The sequence below is a fragment of the Phascolarctos cinereus genome, unplaced genomic scaffold, assembly GCF_003287225.1.
Source record: "Phascolarctos cinereus isolate Bilbo 61053 unplaced genomic scaffold, phaCin_HiC Scaffold_5;HRSCAF=322, whole genome shotgun sequence".
Classification (NCBI taxonomy): domain Eukaryota; kingdom Metazoa; phylum Chordata; class Mammalia; order Diprotodontia; family Phascolarctidae; genus Phascolarctos; species Phascolarctos cinereus.
Genome location: NW_027555958.1, coordinates 127,593,870 through 127,616,230, shown reverse-complemented (window position 1 = coordinate 127,616,230; position 22,361 = coordinate 127,593,870). Strand labels below are relative to the sequence as shown.

General features: G+C 36.6%; 1 protein-coding gene across 1 annotated transcript in view; it reads left to right on the top strand.

Annotated features, from left to right (window-relative positions):
• The window catches only part of LAMA2 (laminin subunit alpha 2), a 790,327-nt gene that overhangs the window by 634,790 nt on the left and 133,176 nt on the right, over positions 1–22,361 (top strand). The window contains exons 35-37 of the mRNA XM_078155150.1: positions 1,812–1,923; positions 9,321–9,483; positions 17,689–17,899. Coding sequence (XP_078011276.1) covers positions 1,812–1,923; positions 9,321–9,483; positions 17,689–17,899 — 486 coding nt within the window. The remainder of the gene's footprint in view (positions 1–1,811; positions 1,924–9,320; positions 9,484–17,688; positions 17,900–22,361) is intronic.

Below are 22,361 nucleotides of genomic sequence, written 5' to 3'. Positions count from 1 at the left end.
TGGAGCTATGGTTTAAAGGATTGGTAGACATTCAACAGGAGGAATATAAGAAGGGCATTTCTAGCAAAAGGAACAGTAAGCAAAGGCACCAGGGTGGGAAAGTGCATGGCAAATATAGAGGGTGGCAGGTTATCCTGATTGGCTGGAATGTAGAGTACCTGGTCTTGAATTTGAGGCCAGGAAGTCTGAAATTTACTCAGGAATTGAAGAATTTAAGGGATTTAGACATCATTTTCTTCTGCAAAGAGTAACTCCTCCAAGTGTTGAACATAATTCCAAGATAATAATGTGATCAGTGAACCTGAAACATTCTTAAAAGACTTTACTGATACCATTAAAAATTATTGTAGTTATAGCTGCTAACTCTATAGGAGTATAAAAAGTTCAAAGAATTTCTTAGTCTTCATCTTTTGAATTGTGATGTTTTCATATACAGTTGGAGAAATGGCATGATAATATACCAATTGTTACCCAAAGACCCCAAAGAACTTTATCACTGCTAATAAATTAGACTGCTTAAATCCCCTGAAAAACATGAAAGTAGGATATAATTCATGTAGGAGCCTTTACCTAACAGTGTACTGACTAGATATTTAGTTCTATTTAAAATCCTCTTATGTACAAGAATAATTTAGTTTCTCTGGGCAAATATAGAATTCAGTCCCTCTGGTGCCAATTTGGACCCAAATCAGGACTTCACTGAATCACTTTGTTATTTTTTTCTATTCATTTATTGTGGTTATATTTTCCTTTTTTTTGTGAAAGTGCAGTAGAAATACATTTACATTCATATAAATGCAAAGTCACATATATGTGTATATGGGGAAAAAAAGAAATCATTTTTAAAAAGGAGAGAAAAAAGGAAAAGAGAGAGAAATGAAATCCAAACATATTTCATAGTGCCATAAAACTCAAAATACCCTTTTCAGGAACTATCACTAAGTTAAATATAGACATAGTATTTTACTTTACTGAGTGTAACGATTTTATATGAATATGTTAAATGGATCACATTGATAAAGTGAGATAATATTTTTAAAGCACTTTGTAAACCTTAAAGCGTTATGTAAATGCTAACCATCATTATTAAAGAGCATTTTAAATTTGCATGCAAAGGTAAGATTACATTTTCATCATTTTTTAGATAGGATTCTGTGTGGTCCTGTGATTGATGTTCATCTCAGGTCGTAATGTTTTTCAGAAGAAGTTACCAGTCATTTATAGCCTCTTAGTCAAGGTTAATGATCTTGCTAATGTGCCACATAATGAGCATTTCCTACTTAGCAGTTAAAAGTGTAATTTTCCTTTTCTTAAAAAATTTTACCTCCTTTGTTTAATTAATGTATTGATTTAAAATGTATCTATAAAATCAATTGAGACTTGCTATCTATGCCTCATCAATGTCTCCAGAGACTAGACTGCTCTATCTATATTTCTCTTCACTAATTCAAAAGATAGCAAAGCTACATGCCACACATGGAGACTAAAGAATTCTTTAAAAACTGCTGGTAACATTGGCTTAAAATATTCCAAAAAAGGATTTCATTCTCTGTTCTTATATGATCCTTAGTACTGCATGGGTTTTTTAAAAAGCCAACTACAGCCCTCTGGTTTCCATTTAGTGTAAGAAGTGATAAAGTTTAATTGTATATTTGAGCACAGGGTGTCATTTCCAGTACATCTGATCAATAATTCATCGATTGCCTTTGGCCCAAAGTAACATTTGAAAGTAAATGTAGCCAGAAAGAGCATATCCTGCTGGAACTTCATCATATCCATTAATTATGTTTTTCCTGTGTTTGGATCATTAGGCTACCAAGGTGACAGCAGATGGCGAGCAGACTGGGCAGGATGCTGAGCGAACCAACATGAGAGCAAAGATTCTGGGAGGAATCGTTAAGGAAATTGTCCAGGATGCAGAAGGTATGTGAAGCAGCACACTTTAGTAACTCCTCTAAAAACAGAGGGCACATGCCTCTGTGCACATGCATTGAAATGACTGTGAACAGCGTCATGACTTGTGCATAGAAAGTGCTCAATAAACGGTTGCCTGAAGAAGTGAATTTCATTAGTATTAGATGACAGACGAAGATTTAAAGATCTGGGTTCTTTGAAATTTTTTTTCAATTAAGAAATTCAGTAAAAATACCAGCAGATTGCCTACAATCCAGAGTCAACTTAGAGACAATAGCTAGTGAAATAGTTACTATGAGCACAGAAAGTAATAAATTGAAGGCATTCCTCTGGGAATGTTCTAATTCTTGAGGAATGGCTATTACGGTTAAATAACTAATGGCCACTTTATGCTTTGTTCCAGTTTACTTGCAAGGCAATTAAAAATATTTTAATTTTGGAAAAAAGGCTAATTTTCTCATTCCATTTGGTATGTTCAAGCGACATTTTTATTCTTCAAAATGACTTTTAAAGTACATTAGTACTGGTTGTTAATGAGCATCTGTTGCTTAGAGTTTGTATATATCACCCAACCATAAGATGTTGTATTGCCCTGGCCCTTTGTCCTCTGGGCATCTACCAATCTGGTTGAAAATCAAAGTGGAAGATCAGAAGTAAGTTTTGGGTAAATGTCCAGAATGTGAAGCTTTTTAGAAAAGGCAAGAGAATACTGAGCAAACGCTACTTCTTAAATACCAGCATTAATTGGAGAAGTGATTTTAAACCAGACTTAACTTTTTAAAAAATAGATGCCTTTAGAAACTAGGAATGAAAATCTGCATCTTGGTTGCTATACTTTCTCATAGATTTTTGGTATTATGCCATGCCCTGTATCCAAATACAATAGGACAGGCTGCCCTGGAGGGTAAGGAATTATCTAACAGTTTGCCTGAGAGATACCATACCTGCACAGACCTCTTTCTTATAGAAGTATTCTAATTTGAGCTTGAGGAGAAGCAATAGGTAACCTTTAACTCTGAAAGCCTACTGTAAAAATCTGAACCTTATATCTTTGTACCATATTCTTTTCCAGATAATAATGTTTCTGTCTTCCTCAAAGGGAAGACTAACTGTAGACTTATCCCATAGAACATTATACCCAAACCAACATGTTTTATTTATCAATAATAGCTCCAATTTATTTCTTACTTTAAGGACTATTAAGCATTTCTTCACATTAGTGCTCTGAGAGAGGTAGTTCAAGTATTGTTACCTCCATTTTACAGATGAGGAAACTGAGCCTCCAAGCAATAAAATTACTTGCCTAGGGTCAATTCAATTCAACTAACATTTATTAAGACCCTACCTACCATGTGCTAGGCACTAGTTACATATCTAGTAAGGAATCAAATCCTGATCTTCATTCTTTAAGACCACTGCCCTATCTACTATTCCCTATAACTTCATAATAATCTCATTAATGTGTTTTAACAAAGTCCATTGCAAAGTTGTAGAACGCTGCTGCAACATCTTTTGGCCCATTGTCTATTTAAAACATTATGCTTACAAAACAAACTATTCCTGTAAGATTGTTTCAACTAACATCATGTTTCCTGGAACCCTTTAAAGATTTTAGGCAGTTTATGCCTGCTTTAAGTGATTGATTACCTTTTGGATTTCTGTAGATTCCATAACTATTCTCAGGTACCAGATAGAGAATCACATGGGTATAATAACAGCAAGATGCAAATCAGAAAAAAAAAAGAAAAAGAAAGCATAAGAAATGAGAAAGAAGAAACCATTTAGGTGAGGAATAGGAATAGCAATGATTATTACAGATGAATATTTTTCCAAAAGTTCTCACAGATGTGGAAAGAACACTGGAGTTAGAATCAGATGAGCTGTTTTCTTATCTTGGCTTTGATAATTCCTACCTGTGTGGCCATGAAAAAAAGTTGTTTAACCTCTCTGGGCCTCAGTTTCCTCATCTGTAAATAGGAGACTTGACTGAGTGATCTATATGATCACCTCCACCTCAAAACCTTTGATCTTTAGGTTCTTCTGAAAAGGGAAACTCCCCAAATTGTTGATGTGTGTTTAGTCATTAAGGTTTTAGTTCAGTTTGCAGAGGAAACCCTTACCAATTAGAGTTGATGAAAAATGGAATTGTGAGGTAATGAGTTCTCTCTCAGTAAAGGTCTTCAAGCACAGACTGAATCATTACTTCTCTGAGATACTCTAGGAAGGAACATACGCACTAAATGTCGAAGGCAAGTACGATAACATTGCCTTTAATGTCCCTTTCAGGATCAAAGGTCATAGATTTAGAACTATAAGGGACCTCGGAGGTCACCTAATTCAACCTCCTTATTTTACAGATGAGGACACTGGAAGTCTCTCTGGAAGGCTGTAGCTTTTACAAGGTCACACTGAGAGTCCTGGTCCTAATATGTCACTATGACCTCAGTTATTATAATCAATAATCCTATCATTCAGAGCAAATCTTCATGACAGCTGAGACTATGTCTGGCAGAACTATTCAGTATACTTGCCATTTGCTCTTTGTTCAAATCCCTAACACTTTGCACTTGCCAGCCTATTCCAAAGATTGATCATTAAAACAATTTGAATCAGAGATTTGTTGTGAGTGAATATGTATTTGCACATTTTAAGACGTTGGTGACAGGGCTTCACTATTCTTTTCCCCATTTCTTTTTTGCAGTCCTCTGTATTCACTACAACTGGCCATGGCGTTACTGTTGTTTTTGTTATTGTTGTTCTGTCATATTTCAATCATGTCTGACTGCATTACCCCATTTGGGGTTTTCATGGCAAAGGTACTGGAGGGGTTTGCCATTTCCTTCTCCAACTCATTTTACAGCTGAGGAAATGGAGGCAAATATGGTTAAATGATTTTCCCAGGATGCTAGATTCGAACTCAGAAAGATGAGTCTTCCTGATTCCAGGCTCCAGGATCTGTCCACTGTACCACCTTTGGTTTTGGCCTAGGTTAGAAGTCCTGGTTTCAATTCCTGCTCCTAATTAGACATGTCATTAACCTCTCTAGGGCTCAGCATTTGAACCTGTAAAATGAAGGAGTCAATCTAGTTGGCCTCTAAGGTTCTTCCATCATGAAATCTATAATGCTGTGATCCTGTGTTCTTAGTATTTGGTCTATACCAAGCCTGGGGAAACTGCAGCCTCAAGGCTACATGTGGCCTTCTACTTGGGTTTGGCCTTTTGATTGAATCGAAACTTCACAGAACAAATCCCCTTAATAAAAGGATTTGTTCTGTAAAACTGATTCAATCAAAAGGCCAAACCCAAGTGCCTAGAAAGGCTACACGTGGCCTCCAGGCCTTACATTCCTCACCCCTTGTCTAGGCCTCGCTATGATTATGTTGTCACCCTTCTTTATTTAGAAACCCAAGAGACATGTAGGTACCAAGAGCCATAGACTAGCAGCAGCTGACAGAAAATTTGAATGTTGCACAAAACTTTTACCATGAAAAAATTCTTTCACAATGGAATGTGAGCTCCCTGATCACAGGGACTTTCTTATCTTTTTATTTCTATCCGCAGCACCTAGCACTTGACACAAAACAGGTGTTTAATAAATGCCTAGTGACTGATTTATTCTTTATGTAAACCTATAAGGGTAAAAACTTTACCCCTCCTTCTGCTCTTCCTCTTGTTTCTACTCCACCCATTAGTCTTCCTGCCCCTTCCCTTTTCCCTGTCTTCCTGTGAGCCACCAGACCTGCCCTCACTAAGACTGCAGAGGATACACTATAACAACACTTTTGCTGTTTGTTGTTATTGTTGTTTAATTGTTTCAGTCACGCCCTCTTTGCAGACCCCATTTGGGGTTTTCTTGACAAAGGTACTAAAGTGGTTTGACCATTTCCTTCTCCAGCTCATTTTACAGATGAGAAACTCAGGTAAACAGGGTAAAGTGACTTACCCAGTGTCATGCAGCTAGTCAAGTGTCTGAGGCCAGATTTAAACTCAAGATGAGTCTTCCAGGCCCAGCACTCTATCTGCTGTGCCACCAAGCTGCCCTAACAACACTTGCATGAATATTTTAAACAAAGCAGCAACTGTTAGGTTAACAAATGTAGCCAGTGATCAAAATACCACAAAATACCCTTTCGTGCCCGCAAACAATGAGAAAAACGTGGCTGAGCTGAACCAAACCCTCATTGAAGATGATTATCTAAAATTCTACTCCAAGGCCTGGCAGCAAAAAATGTCAACCAGTGGCCTTTAAGCAAGATGTATAACCTATCCATGCCTATTTTCCTTTGTTGACAACAATAATAATAATTAACACGAGCAGAGTGAGGATTTAGAAAAGGTAGCAAATTACTCTGAGAGCTGAAAGTGGTCCTATAGATCATTTGTAACATTTTGTGTGTGTGTGTGTGTGTGTGTGTGTGTGCGCGCGCGCGCGTGTATGCATATGTTTTTAATAGAGGAAAGACACCATTTATCCTGAATGCCCCTGAAGGCATGAGTTCTTTGCAGCCAATCAGCTTCAAGGATCTAAGGCACTCTCATCTGAGTATAGTTTCATAATCTTTGATTTTTCATGACTCTTGATGAGTTCATGGAGTGCTTAGTCTTGCAACATTAGAATTACAAACATTCATCTGTGTAGAAAAGTAAAAATGGATTCACCACCACAAGACTCCAGGGTAGTTTCTAAGCAAATTTAGGTCACTCAATCTATTTCTCATGGCATAAGAGTCAGGGAGTTTTTTTTCCATTCATTATGAAAATATAAGAGGTACTCTTTCATTTTACAGTTCTTTTGAGTGCTGTGTAATAGAGAAGGCATTCACATGTGATAAAATAATGTCAATAATATGTTCATTTTAAAAGGGACTGGATGATATATTCTTCTTCAGTTGAAATTTACATGAACTCCTGCTCCCAAGCTTTTAAGCAGTGAAAAATTAGAGCTCTTCCATCAATATGCCTTTCTTAATACAATAAAAATTCTCCTAAAGCTGATCTGTCCCCACACTGGGAATTTCTTCAGTTGTTTACACATCACTTGTTCTCAGAACCACATTGACTCCAAAGTTAGCCTTATGGAAATTACTGCCATGTTTTTAAACTCTCTATTTGCCACTCTCTGCCTTTTATTCATTACACTTTTATTTAAAAACCTGCCATGAGCAGAGGACTATGCTAGCTGTTAGGGGAAATATAAAATTTAGAAAAAATATATATTCCTTGCCTTCATGAAGCTTATTGTCTAGAAGAGGAATTAGACACATAACCAGAAAATTACATTTTAAAATGCAAAAGGTAACTATCAACTGAATGGATTAGGGAAAACTCCTCAGAAGAGATGGCATTTGGGACTTTCAGGGATGGATAACAATTAAACAAGGCAAAAAAGGATAACAAAAGAAAGAGGAAATTCCAAATATCACGAGGAACATGAGCAAAGCCACACTGGTGGGAAAGAGCAGGTCCACTTTTTTAAGAAAGTGATCGATAGCACATTTGGCCCTTCTATCTTCCACTGTCTCTCAAAGTCTGTCCAGATTCATGTTTGTTGTTTCCATGATGCTAGCTATCTGTGCCATTCCCTTTTCTTTTTCCCTTCGATCTTTCCCAACATTTGAGTCTTTTCCAAAGAGAAGTCTAACTCAGCTCAAATATCAAGTATGTGGAAGGATTTAGTAAGACAAAGGAGAAAATATAGATTAGCATCAAAAGGTGGAGGATGTTGAGTGCCAGGCAAAGGAGTTGGACTTTATTTAGTTAATGATAGGGAAATGTTGAAAATATTTGAGCAAAATAGTGTCACAACCTAGACTGATGCATAAGGAAGATTGGCAGGTATATCTGGAAGACTGATCCAGATCAGAGGAATGAAATGGTGATACCAAAGAGATCTGATTAGAGATTATTGGAATAATTTAAGCAGGTACAAGGATGGTAGCACTGGGAAGAGAGAGGCAGGGGAAAAAATGCCAGAGATATTGCAGAGGTAGAATTTGTAGGACTTCGTAAATAATCAGATGAGAGAATTGGAAAGGGAAGAGTCAGTGGTAACATCAATATTCAAACACACAATAACAATAATAACTAGCATTTATGTAATGTTTTAAGATCTGCAAATCACTATACAGATGCTATCTCACTTAGTCCTCACTGCAATCCTGGGAGAAAGGTGCCGTTATTATGCCCATTTTACAAATGAGAATACTAACACTGAGAGAGGTTAAGTGACTTGCCCAAGGACATACAATTACACCGTATCTGAGGCAATATTTGAAGGCAGGTGTTTCTGACTCCAAGTCTGGTACTCTACCCACTGGAACACCTAGTTGCCAATTGTCAAGTTACGTGAAGAAACAGGGTTAGGGAAGAGTAATGAGAACTGTTTCAACATTTTGAGTTTAACTCTGTCCCTTAACATTCATATATCTAAAGAAGGTTGGTCTAAAAAGTATAGTGAATAAAAATACCAATACAGGAAAGTGTGGAGCTCTGTAGAATATCAACACCTCCATCATTTTTCATGAGTCCAAGAACTATTGTAGATCAGATCTCATAGGAAGTTTTATTATACACATACACATACATGGGTGTGCAAATACATATGTTCATATATAGATATTATATAATATATACAAAAACCTACATGTAAAACTATGTGTAATATACACATTCACACATACATAGATATGCATAGATATTACACATACAAACAGATATATGGTTTTGGCAGGTGACAAATTATATAAGGGATATAGCCTTAACAGACCAGAGAAAAACTGAAAGTTTGGTGATTTCATTTAAAAAAAAAGATAATAAAAGCAACAACATAGTACACATGACTAACAATAGCATCTCTCAGCAAATGGGTAATTAGTGGACACTTGCATTGGTGGATGGAGAGCATTCCACAAAATTGACCATATGCACACTGAGATGGGGGGAGGGGTATGACTTTATCTGAAGCTATACAAATCTTGTAGCTCCAAAGCTGTCCATGGGGTTTTCTTGCGTAAGATATTGGAATGGTTTGCCTTACAGATGAGGAAACTGAGGCAAACAGAGTTAATTGACTTGTCTAGGGTCACACAGCTACTGTCAGAGGCAGAATTTGAATTCAGGTCTTCCTGACTCTGGGCGTGGCACTGTATCAACTGAGCCACCTGGCTGCCCTAATTTTAGGGCAAAATGTGCTCCAAAATAGAATATAATAAAAATCTTAGGGAATATGTCAAATCTCCTTATTTGTTGCTGATCATTATATAAACTGCCTTTATGTTTCATAGCAGGACTACCCATGGCATGTTGTATTATATTTGGAGACTGTAGTGATGAGCAGATGCTAAATACTGTTATTGAATGTCTCACTTTTATTTACCAATCTTCACTATTTGTTTTACTTCCTATAGCTGTAAATGAAAAAGCTATAAAACTAAATGAAACTCTTGGAGCCCAGGACAAAGCTTTGGAGAAAAGTCTTCAAGAGCTACAGCAAGAGATCGATCAGATGATGGCAGAATTAAGGCAGAAAAATCTAGATATGCAAAATGAAGTTGCCCAGGATGAGTTGGTGTAAGTCAGTCTACCATAGACTTTCTTTTTTTTGAACTTTATACTTGTGCTTCTTAATCTTTTTTTATTCCATGTACATCTCTAAAATGTCTAAATTAAACATTTCACATCTGGAGGATAAAAGGTTCCTTACATTCAATGATGACACTTGCTCCATGAGACAGGAGTGCTAGTAGAGAAATGTTGAAAAGTAGGGGTAAAAAAAAAAAGAATACTTGATTGTAGGAATGAACAAAGAGAAGATGGAATAAGAAACTAAGACCTGGCTTGCTATAACACTACCCTAACATGATTATCTGTAGAAATCTAACATGGGTTCCTATGGCCCCACTCTGAGGGCAAGCTCTATTCCATTCTACCTCCAACCCTAGGGTTCTCTGGTACACTGAAGGCACTGGAGATACTCAACTGTCTGATATTTGCTCAAGTCCTCACTAATTATGTTCCCTCCATTTTTAGAGGCCTAGTGATTAGGATCCCAGTTTCATTTAACCACTTAATATAAGATTCCCTTTGTCAAAGGGTTATTTACTTCAAAGATACAGCAACAACATACAAACATATCCTCTAACTCCTTGGTGGCATTATCTAGATCTCCAGGGAGGGCAGAGGGATTAGGATCTCAGTTTAATTCCATTCCTATATAGCATCATTAGTCCTACCAAGTTCAAATGCAAATCCCCACTGAACTATGTCCCCACACCCCTGCTCCTCAGGGCTTCCCAGCTAGGATGATATAGATTCCCAGATACCTAGATTCCCCAGGGCTCAAGTTCTCAGGTCAAAGATTCTACTCCATTTCCCAAGGACTGAAAAGGATGAAAAGAGGGCAGAGCCTAGATGGCCGAGAAAATCCAGAGTTGCCTGAACTTTCCCCAGTTTCCATCAAAAACAACATTAAATCAAGCCTCTAAGCAGATTCTGGAGTAACAGAATGACAGAGTGAAACAATTTTCTAGCTTAAGGTAACTTAGAAGAACTTCAGGAAAGGTCTGTCTCACTTCGGTAAAAAGGGAGCATAGCCTACCATAGATAGTGTCTGGGCAAGCCAATGTGAAGCTCTTAGCTACGGCACAGATCAGCAAACGAGGACCCCTGGTCCTGGCTCAGGAGGCTAGTGGCATAGCAGGCCAACCGTGAGGCCTCCAGCTCCAGCGCAGAAGGTAAACCGCCCGCCCTGGAATCTCCAGCAAAACAAGTGCAACTAAGCTGAGCCACCCCAGTGTAGTGGGCAAGCCGCCAGCCCAGGAAACTTGAGACAGTGGCCCCTGTGCCCCAGGAGCAGAGCTCAACTTTAAAAGTCATGAAATAGGCTAAAATTGAGCAACAAACAAACAAACCGACCAAAAAACCCAGAAAAGACCCCGGACCATAGAAAGTTACCATGGCAACAGGGAAGATCAAAAGACAGACTCGGAAGAGGACAACAGTGTCAAATGCCTATAGATGAAGCCTCAGAGGGGACTATGAACTGGTCTCAAGCCCAAAAAGCCTTCTTGGAAGAGCTCAAAAAGGATTTTAAAAATCAAGTAAGAGAGGCAGAAGAAAAATTGGGGAAATAATGAGGGTTATACAATAGAGAGTCAACAGATTACAAAAGTAAGGACAAAAATTAAAGAAAACAATGCCTTAAAAAATACAGTTGGCCAAAGGGGGGGAAATAATCCGCTGAAGAAAACAACTCCTTAAAAAGTAGAATTAGCTACATGGAAAGGGAGATACAAAAGCTAACTGAAGAAAATAATTTCTTAAAAATTAGCATTGGGCAACTGGAAGCTAAAGACTCTATGATATCTCAAGAATCAGTCAAAGAAAATCAAAAGAATCAAAGAAAAGGAGAAATGTAAAATGCTTCATTGGAAAAACAATTGACCTGGAAACTAGATCCAGGAGAGATAATTTAAGACTTATTGGACTGCCTGAAAGCCATTATCAAAAAAAGATCCTGAACAGCATCTTTCAAGAAAATATCAAGGAAAACTGCCATGATATCCTAGAACCAGAGGGTAAAATAGTCATTAAAAGAATCCACTGATCAGCTCCTGAAAGAGATCCCAAAATGAAAAATCCAAGGAATACAGTAGCCAAATTCCAGAATTATCAGGTCACGGAGAAAATACTGCAAGCAGCCAGAAAGAATTCAAATATCAAGGAGCCACAGTCAGGATTACACAGGATTTAGCAGCTTCTACAGATTAATAGAACAAATAAAATACTTAACCCCATTTTAGAGAAAAAGAAGTTGAACAAGCCATCAATGAACTCTCTAAGAAAAAATTTCCAGGCCAGATGGATTTACAAGTGAATTCTACCAAACATTTAAAGAACAATTCTAATACTACATAAACTATTTGGGAAAATAGGCAAAGAAGGAATCCTACCAAATTCCTTTTATGACACAAATATGGTGCTGATACCTAAACCAGGAAGAGCCAAAACAGAGAAAGAAAATTTTATTAGACCATTTTCCTTAACGACTATTAATGAAAAAATTTTAAAACAATATTAGCAAAGAGATTACAGCAATTTATCATGAGGATAATACACTACGACCAGGTGGGATATATACCAGGAATGCAGGGCTGATTCAATATTAGGAAAACTATCAGCATAATTGACCATATCAGTAACAAAACTAACAGAAATCATATGATTATCTCAATAGATGCAGAAACAGCTTTCGACAAAATACAGCAGCCATTTCTATTAAAAACACTAGAGCAGGGCTTTTGAAACTATTTCTACTTTGGACCCCTTTTTGCATTTTGGCAGTGTTCACTGGTGTTGCATGGCCTGGGGGCATGCACGGTGCAAAGTGCCCATTTTTTGTGTTCAGAACCAAGGCTGCAGTGAACCTGGTGATGCAAACGTGGGCAAGCACTGCCAGAAACGCCTTGGATTCATTTGATTTTTAATTCTGGACACATTTGATTTTTAAATAATTTTTGGTCATTGTCTATTCAGAAACCTTTTACTGTTGCCAAATTTTTCTTGACCCCCCATGGGGTTAAAGTTTAAGAAGCACTGCATTAGAGAGCACAGGAATAAATGTAGTTTTCCTTAAAATGATAAGTAGTATCTATCTAAAACCAGCAGCAAGCATTATATGTAATGGGGATATGCTAAAAGCTTCCCCAATAAGATCAGGGGTGAAACAAAGATGACCATTATCACTACTGTTGTTCAATATTGTACTGGAAATGTTAGCTTTAGCAATAAGAGAAAAAAAAGAAACTGAAGGAATTAGAATAGGCAACAAAACTATCACTCTTTGCAGATGATATAATGGTGTACTTAGAGAATCCTACTGAATCAACTAAAAATTATTTGAAATAATTAACAACTTTAGCAAAGTTGCAGGACATAAACTAAACCCACATAAATCATTAGCATTTTTATATGACCAACAAAACCCAAAACAAGAGGCAGAAAGATAAATTCCATTTAAAATAACATTTTAAAATAAAATTGTAAAAAACTGACAATATAAAATATTTGGGGGTCTACCTGCCAAGACAAACACAGAAACTATATGAACACAATTATGAAACACTTTTCACACAAATAAAGTCAGATCTAAACAACTTGAAAAATAACAATTGCTTATGGGTAGGCCGAACTAACATAATAGAAATGACAATTCACCTAAATTAATTTATTTATTCAGTGCCATACCAATAAAACTACCAAAAAATTATTTTATACAGCTAGAAAAAATAATAACAAAATTCATCTGGAAGAACAAAAGCTCAAGAATATCAAGGGAATTAATTTTTTTAAAACACAAAGGAAGGTAGCCTAATTGTACCAGATTTAAAACTATATTATAAAGCAAAAATCATCAAACTATTTGATACTGGATAAGAAATAGAGTGGTGGATCAGTGGAATAGGTTAGATACACAAGATGCAGTAGTAAATGACTACAGCAATCTATTGTTTGATAAACTCAATAATTCTAGCTTCAGGAATCACTCACTATTTGACAAAAACTGTTGTGAAAACTGGAAAATAGTGTGGCAGAAAGTAGGCATAGACCAACATCTTCTACCATATACCAAGATAAGGTCAAAATGGATACATGATTTAGACATAAAGGGTGATACTATAAGTAAATTAGGGAAGCAAGGAATAGTTTACTGTCAAATCTATGGAGAAAGGAAGAATTTATGACCAAATATTGTGAAATGCAAAATGGATAATTTTGATTACATTAAATTAAAAAGGTTTTGCACAAAAAAAAAAAAAACCCAATGCAACCAAGGTTAAAAGGGAAGCAGAAAGCTGGGAAACAATTTTTCAGCCAGTGTTTTTGATAAAGGTCTCATTTCTCAAATAAACAGAGAACTGGATCAAATTTGTAAGAATATAAGTCATTCTCCAACTGATAAGTGGTCAAAGAATATGAACAGGTAGTTTTCAGAGGAAAAAATTAAAGTTATCTATAGTCATGTGAAAAAATGCTCTAAATCACTATTGATTAGAGAAATGCAAATTAAAACAACCCTGAGGTACCACCTCACACCTACCAGACTGGCTTATATGACAGAAAAGGAAAATGATAAATGTTAGAGCAAATGTGGGAAAATTGGAAGACTAATGCATTGTTGGTGGACTTGTAAACTGATCCAAACATTCTGGAGAACACTTTGGAACTTTGCCCAAAAGGCAATCAAACTGTGCATACCATTTGACCCAGCAATACCACTATTAGGTCTGTATCCCAAAGAGATCATAAAAACAGGAAAAAGACCCACATGTACCAAAATATTTATAGCAGTTCTTTTTGTGATGGCCAAGAACTGGAAATTGAGAGGATGCCCATGAGCTGGGGAGTGGCTGAACAAGTTGTGGTATATGATTGTAAAGGAATACTATTGTGCCATAAGAAATGATGAATAGGCAAATTTCAGAATAACCTGGAAAGACGTACGTGTACTAAAGATAAGTGTAGTAAGCAGGAGAACATTGTACACAGTAACAGCAACATTGTGCAATGATCAACCATGATAAACTTATTCTTCTCAGAAACAAACTGATCTAAGACAATTCCAAAAGACTCATGATGGAAAATACTGTCCACATCCAGAAAAAGAACTATGGAGACTGAATGCAGATCGAAGCATATAATTTTCACTTTTTTTGTTTTTTTGTTTTTTTTTCTTTCCCATGGATTTTCCTTTTTGTTCTAACTTTTATCACAACATGATTAATGTGGAAATAGCTTTGAAGTGATTGTACATGTACCACCTATATCAGATTGCTTGCTGTCTTGGGGAGGAGGGAGGAGAGGGAGGGAAAATTTTGGAACTCAAAATCTTATAAGAATGAATATTGAAAACTATCTTTACATGTAATTGGAAAAAAATAAAATACTTTTAAATGGGGATGGGGAAGAAAGATTTTTCAAAAAGAAAAGGAAGAAAGAAAAATGCTGAAATTCCAGGCCTGTTTCTTGGGGCCAAATGCCTTAAGGGGTAGGAAATAAGGAGATGTTCCTTAGAGCCTCCTCATTTACCTCAAGGTGTCACCTACTATGAGTGACCCTCAGACACAAAATCAAGAAAATACTGTGTTGTTGGTTAGTTTAAAAGACACAGTTCCAGTTATAATATAGCCAATGATAAAAAGGCTACTTTCAGCCCCGTGGTAAGCAAACACAGGTTGTTTACACAGGCATTAATTTTCTTGTCATTCAGAATAAGTACCCCAATATTTTCCACATAGGCATTCTCCGCATATCTCCATTGGAAGTTGTGCCCTAAAAAAGTCATCAGTCTAAAAATCAATAACATAAGGGTTAGGTGGCGCAGTGGATAGAGCACTGGCCCTGAAGTCAGGAGGACCTGAGTCCAAATCCGACCTCAGACCAAACACTTGACACTTACTAGCTGTGTGACCCTGGGCAAGTCACTTAACCCCAATTGCCCCCCCCAAAAAAGAAATCAATAACATAATTAAGTGATGGTTGAAACTTGTCAAGGTAAAGGAAGAATTAAAGGCAGAACTATGGTAAAAACCAACAGCATGTGGAAGTACAGAAAAAAATGTTTTAATGTATATAGATTTCAGCTTACATATAAAATAATGTGTTTATATGCTGTACTTATGTTGACACTGATGTTATTAAGTTAATGGTTTGTTTGATTAACTTTCTGTATTAGTGATTCAAAAAACATCAGTAGTATCTACTTTTTTTTTAAGAGTCAGGGAAAAGGGACAAACACAAGCACAATTTATTAATATTCCATGTTTACCAAAGTAAACTTTAATGTCATCAAAGACACTAAAAAAAGATTAGAAACATCAGTTAAATAAAGAATGGTTTGAGAGAAGGATTAAAAAAGAAGGGGCAAGTAATTGACTATTGTTAGGAGACTTGTATTAAAATCCATTCAACAAACCCATTAGGAAGTAGATTGGTTTTCAGGTACAAGTTAAAGTAGAAGACTTCTGAGTCTCTTCAAACTGTGAGAGCCTGTGATCCATTCTCAAGCATCTACAATGAGCATCTCATGGTGTTAGTTTCTGGGGAGATACTATGTTTAGATTAGACACAGTTCTTGCCCTCATGGAGTTCACATTCTGTTAGAGGGCTGACACAATGCAAATAACTATAATATCAATAATATATGATAAGTGAATTAGACAGAAGTCAAAGCTCTGTGAAGTTCAAGGGGGAGGTTCATTACTGATCAAGGTAGGGAAGGATCATGGAAAAGGAAGCACTTAAGTTAGATTTTAAAAGATAGATAAGAATCCAATAGGTAAAAGGAAGGAGAGGACGGGGCAGACAGATGAAACAATAACATGAACAAAGGAAGGGAAAGGAATAAGCATGTATTACGCATCTACTAGGAGCCAGGCACTGTGCTAAGTACTTAACAAATATTACTTCACTTGATCCTCACGACAACCCTGGGATGGAGGTGCTGTTATTATCCCCATTTTACACCTGGGGAAACTGAGGCAGACAAAGGTTAAGTGATTTCCCATGGTTACACAGCTAGTAAGTAGTTGAGGCTAGATTTAACCAGGTCGTCCTGACTCCAGGACCAGTGCTATAGCCATTTTGCCACCTAAATACCTGAAAAGATGTGAAAAATCACAAGATGTTCTTGGGGGGGGGGGTCAAAAAGTAGTCCCATTTAGTTGGATTCACATATGTATATGCCCACAGGTTAATATAAACATTAGGAATAGATGAATTGTGAGATAGCTTATGGAGTTGTCATTACAATAATATGGGAAGGATCTAATTATCATAGATTTAGCAGCCAGTAGGGACCCTAGAGACTGAGTCCTGTTGAGGTAAATGTCTTCCTCAGGCCATACAGGTATTAAGAAAGTCTTAGACCCAGGTTTTAGTGCTCCAAATTCTCTGAAAGATCAGTGTAAGAAAGAGACTTAACAGATAGGTCTTAGAGAGTCTCTTGGGGCTCATAGAGGCTGAGAGACTTGCAGAGAACCCAGGTCTCCATATTATCCACTCTGCCATGCTGGCACTACCACGTGGTTGTTACTAGACAAATAATGTATTTGCTGCACACAACCTTTCTTATGAAAAGCTCCAAATTTTCAAATTTATATCATTTTCTGGGGCAAGATATATGTCTGCTCAACCACAGAGACAGTAAGTATGTAACTATGATGGGGTTAGGTACAAAAAAATCAGATGAGACAGGAAAAGAGTAGGGAATGAGTTACAGTAATAATACCCAACTAGCTGAAGAAGTAGCTTGTCAGACTTCTGTTCAGATATAGCTTCAAATCAGGCATATCAATATTCAGTCCCCTTCATTCAGACTAATGGTGAAGTGTTCCAAGTGTCTCATTATGGTGAATGAGGTGATGTTTTTGACAAGTGAAGTGATTCATAAAACTCACTTCATCAGCCTGATTCTTAGAATGACTGTGAAAAAGCATCTCACTTCCCAAATCATCATATACCACTGATAAGGACTAAAGACTTCTATTTTTAATTATCATAAAAATGGATTGTGATTTTTCAAGTACCAATTTTCTAATTGCTTTAGTAAAGGGGAATTTGCTTACTACCCCTTTCCATACTTGCTTTGCTTTTTTTTTCTATTTCTTTGTTTCTTTTAACTTTGGTATTTCCTTTGCACATGATTTGATGCAATAAAAAATACTTATAGTGGTGAAGTGGGCTTCTGACCTGTTCTTGGGGTTGGTGTGATTACAGAGCTGCTGAAGCCCTTCTGAGGAAAGTAAAGAAGTTATTTGGAGAATCTCGGGGGAAAAACGAAGAGTTGGAAAAAGAGCTCAGGGACAAACTGACTGATTACAAAAGCAAAGTAGATGATGCCCAGGACCTGTTGAGAGAAGCCACCGATAAAATCAGAGAGGCTGATCGCTTATCTGAAACAAACCAAAATAACATGACGGATTTGGAGGTGAGTCCCAAGTAGGAGTATTAGACCAAAATCTGGGGTAAGTGTGGATGGAGGAAAAACCAGAGATGGTTGAGGCTATAGAGCTAGGTAATATTTTTTCAAAAATCAAAAACCTCAGGCATGCAAAGTCCAGAAAGGGTATTTGAGGCAGAGCAAAGACTAAGAGTAGGCAAAAAAAAAAAAAAAACATGGGGAGAAAAGGATTTAAGGGATAAGTAACAAGAGACACTTAAAAACTGCTTTTTAAAAGTGCATATATATATCGAATGCCAAGAAACTCCATTAACTTTGGCACACAAGTATTTAATTTGTGTTAACATGCAATGAAATTCAAAGCCTTTATGACAGAATAATACACATTGGAAGTTGGGAGGGTAGGGAGGGAAGCTAGCAATATTCTGGTTTTGCCTAAGGTGCACAAATGCTCTTTTAGTGGGAAGAGGAAATAATGTTCTTTTTAAATAATTTTTTCTTCCATGTTGCCAGCTCTTGTCTCACAGTCAAACTAAAACTATCTTACGATGTCAAAATTTAATATGGTATATTTGAAACAAAATTTGACTAGTTATTAGGAGGCTTGGACTATAGGCCTAACTTTGCCAATAAGTAGCCACTAAATGCCCTTAGACAAGCCTTTCAAGTAGTAAATACTCTACAATGCACCCAACATTTTCCTCCAGATCTCAAGACAATGTATATGTACCAATGGAGCACCTGAGTAACCTTGTTATTCATGTCTCATGCTTCACAAAGGATCCACTTCTTATCCCAGTAATATATCTCTCTGATGGTATCTTTTATAGGCTATTTCTCCTAAGTAGTTATTCAGAAGTGATATGTGGCTACCTACTTATATCTGCTATGCATCCCTCTGTTACCCTTTGGGGGATAGACAATTTTAATTCTTTAGAAAGTATGCTATTTTGTAATAAGTTACTTCATTTCTCAGGGAAGGAGTGGAGAGGGGAGGGAGAGAATGTGGAACTCAAATTTTTAAAAAATGAATGTTAAAATTGTTTTTACATGTAATTGGGAAAAAATATTATTCAAAAGAATTTCAAGAAGAAAATACGGCATTCCATTCATCTCACAATATAGCAACTCCAAAAGAATATTGATATTAAAAAGATGAAAATTTGTTTTTCCCAAAGAAAATCATTATGCATGTGCTGTGTATGTCCACTATATGAATTTATTTATATTCTACATGTATGGATTGTCCATTTAATTTATAGTTGTAAAAGTTTAGAAAATAGGCATTATTCTTCCACTTGTTTTTTTCAATAGAGATAGGTGTACCTGGTTTTTGTATTCACCAGCTTATATGCTGTATCCAAGCTCACCAATGATCACATTTTCACTACCAAATTATATGGCCTTTCTGAGTACTCATACTTCTTGACCTCTCTGAAATTGTTGATCCTGCTCCTTCTGGCCACCCCTTCACCCCTGGGTTTTCATGACACTGCCTTGTCTTGATTCTCTTCCCACCTGTCTGAACTATTGTCATTGTCCTTTGCTAGATCATTTTCTATTTCTTACCCTTTATGTATGGGTGTACCCCAAGGCTTTATCCTGGGCCCTTTTCTCTCCCCTCTACATTATTTCCATTGGTGATCTCATCAGCTTCTACATATTCAACTATTATCTCTATGCAATTTTATAGAACTGTCCATTCTCTCTCCCACATTTCCAAACGCAACACACTTAAAAGGGAACTTGTTATCTTCCAGTCTAAACTTTCCCTTCTTCCTAACTTCCCTTTTTCTATCAAGGGCACGATCACAGTTCCTATCATCTAGATTCACAGCATAAGAGCAATCCACAGCTCTTCACTATTACTCAAACCCCATATCCAACCAGTTGCCAAATCTCATTGATTACGCCTCCTCAATATCCATATTCCCTTCTCTCCTGACACCATCACCACCCCAGTTCAGGTTCTCATTACTTTTTGCCTAGACTTTGTGATAAGATTCTAACTGGTCTCCACGCTTTCCATCTCTTCACTATACAATCAATCCTCCTCTGAGTTGACAATTAACACAGTGACATCGATAGACAAGAGCAGAACGTCCTCCATAACAGTGACAAACACTTTTGACAAGCATACAACTCTATTTTATATCCCACTTAATTTTAATAACCAGAGGTCATTAGAGTTATCTCTGTTGTTAAATCTTTCAAGGATTGTTTTTGTGATTTAGACATATGTACCTTGTTGGAGGACAGGCTTTAAAGGGGCATATTGTCATACCAAATCAAAAGCTTTGTCATAGTCAACAAACAATAAGCACCATGTGGTCTCGTTCTCTCTATGCCTTTCGATCAATTGGTTGATAGTCTGAATAGAATATCATTTTTAAAACTCTTCCTTTTTACTTGTACCTTCATCAATGCCCTCAATATGCACGTAGTTTCTTTTCATTAAAAAATTGTAGAGATGAAGAAGAAGGCATGCGGTAGTTCCTGATGTTTGCCTTTTTCAATATTGATGTCTTTTTTTTTCCACTTGGGCATCATTCCTTCCTTCAGATGTCTTAAAAATCAATGCCTCAAGGTCTAGAAAATTGTTTTACCTCCAGCACAAACCTATTTGTTTTCTTCAACGGCATTTCTATTTCCTCATGTAGCACATCAGAGACTTGTGATATTAGAGTCCAAATGTGGTGGCTATATTTGTCATAAAAACCATTATAGATATTTCTTTTCCATTTTTTTGTCCTCCCGGTTTCAATCTTAAATCCCTTTGAGATGATCTAGCCTAATTAGGTCTTTTATCAAAATTTTTATAAACTTTTCCCCTCATCTACTAATGCTTGCCTTTTTTTTTGAAGTAATGCTATAATCTTTCATCATCCTCCTTTATAAGAGTCTATTAACAAGCTTATGTTATAAATTTGTGCGGCTCTTGGATATTATATTTTCCCCCTTGGCAATAAGATGATATTAGATAGCTGAGGCAGTTTCTAATATCGTGTGGTCTCCTTATTGTGGAAATTGATTTATTTCAGTTAAACTTCCTGGAGAAATGCTGATGGTCTGTATTACTGCCTGTTCTTTTATCCATTTCAAATTTTTGAGTTTAAAAAAATTTTTTAAATAGTTCAGATTGAATTGCCCCCATTCCTCCCCATATATTCTGCAAATATTTTATTCTTTCTTATAATTTTATTGATTTTGATTCAATAAGTCAGTAGTGACTGCATACAGATAGATGACTCAGAAATTATAAAAGGAAGTTATCATTTCCTGTTTGTTAAATATAATCATTTTCATTTTTTTGCCATGTTGTTTAGAAGTACCTATGCCCAGCACCCTTCTCCTCAAAGAAAGTATTTATGATATATATATTGGCATGAATCTAGTGTAGAATCTAGAAGCCTTTGGCCCCTTTTATTTCTTACTCCCAAACTGTGTTACCTAATGTATCTTCTGCCATCCTCCTCTTTGCTCGTCCTCACTTGAAGTAGACCTATAACAAAAAATGAAATGACTGGAGCTTCCCCCAGGTACCAAAGGGTACCCTTCCTTTCCCTCCAACTCTGAGCCTCATACATAGCATTGCTTGAACCTGATCTCTCATCCATTCCTATCCCCTTTCATTATGATGAGCCCCAACATCATAATGCCCCTCTTCTATGGCTTTCCAACTCCTAAATGCTGAACTCTCTGGGGATTAAGCCATCTCATATCACATCAATTTATAAATGCTATGGTCTAACTGCCCACCCTACAATCTTGGGTAATACCCCAGCTACCTTTCCAATCTGTTCCCAAGTGAAATAATTTATACATACAGATTTCTGCTGAAGTCACTGAATATTGAAGTATATGTTGACTTGGGAAATTTCCTATCAAGTTCTAGAATTTTTTTGCCACCTCATTCTCTGCAACAGATGTCAGAGCTTAAGATACCATTATCTTCCAAGAGCGTATCACAACCGAAAAATGAAACTCAAAAGTGATTGAAGATTGGTATCTCGATTAACTTTTTTTCCTCATTTGAAGAGACCTGCTTAGAGTTCTATTACCTCACCTTTCATCACGGATTTTTTTTAGATAGGAATACAGAAAAAAATGTAGATACTTCTCTCCTCATATAAAACATCTTTCATCTGCTTTGAGTCTGCAATATTGAGTCAATTTCTCCACTCCAATCCCTGATAACCAACATAGCCATTAGAGTTCACATAAGGGTGAACTCACAACCTACACTGAAAAAACCACTGGATACACAGGTTTATAAGTACTTCTGTGAGACAACCTTTCCCTTAGAGATAAACCTGGTTCCAACTAATCTGATAATGAATCCTAAATCTTTTATAGCATACAGTTTCACTTTCAACCTCAACCTTGAACTCTAGCCTATTTGTTTTTCCCAATTTTCCTCTGGATCAGCAGAAAAAGAGGAGAAAAAAAAGATTTGACTTTTGAAATGTTCCTTTAAAGGTTTATCTTT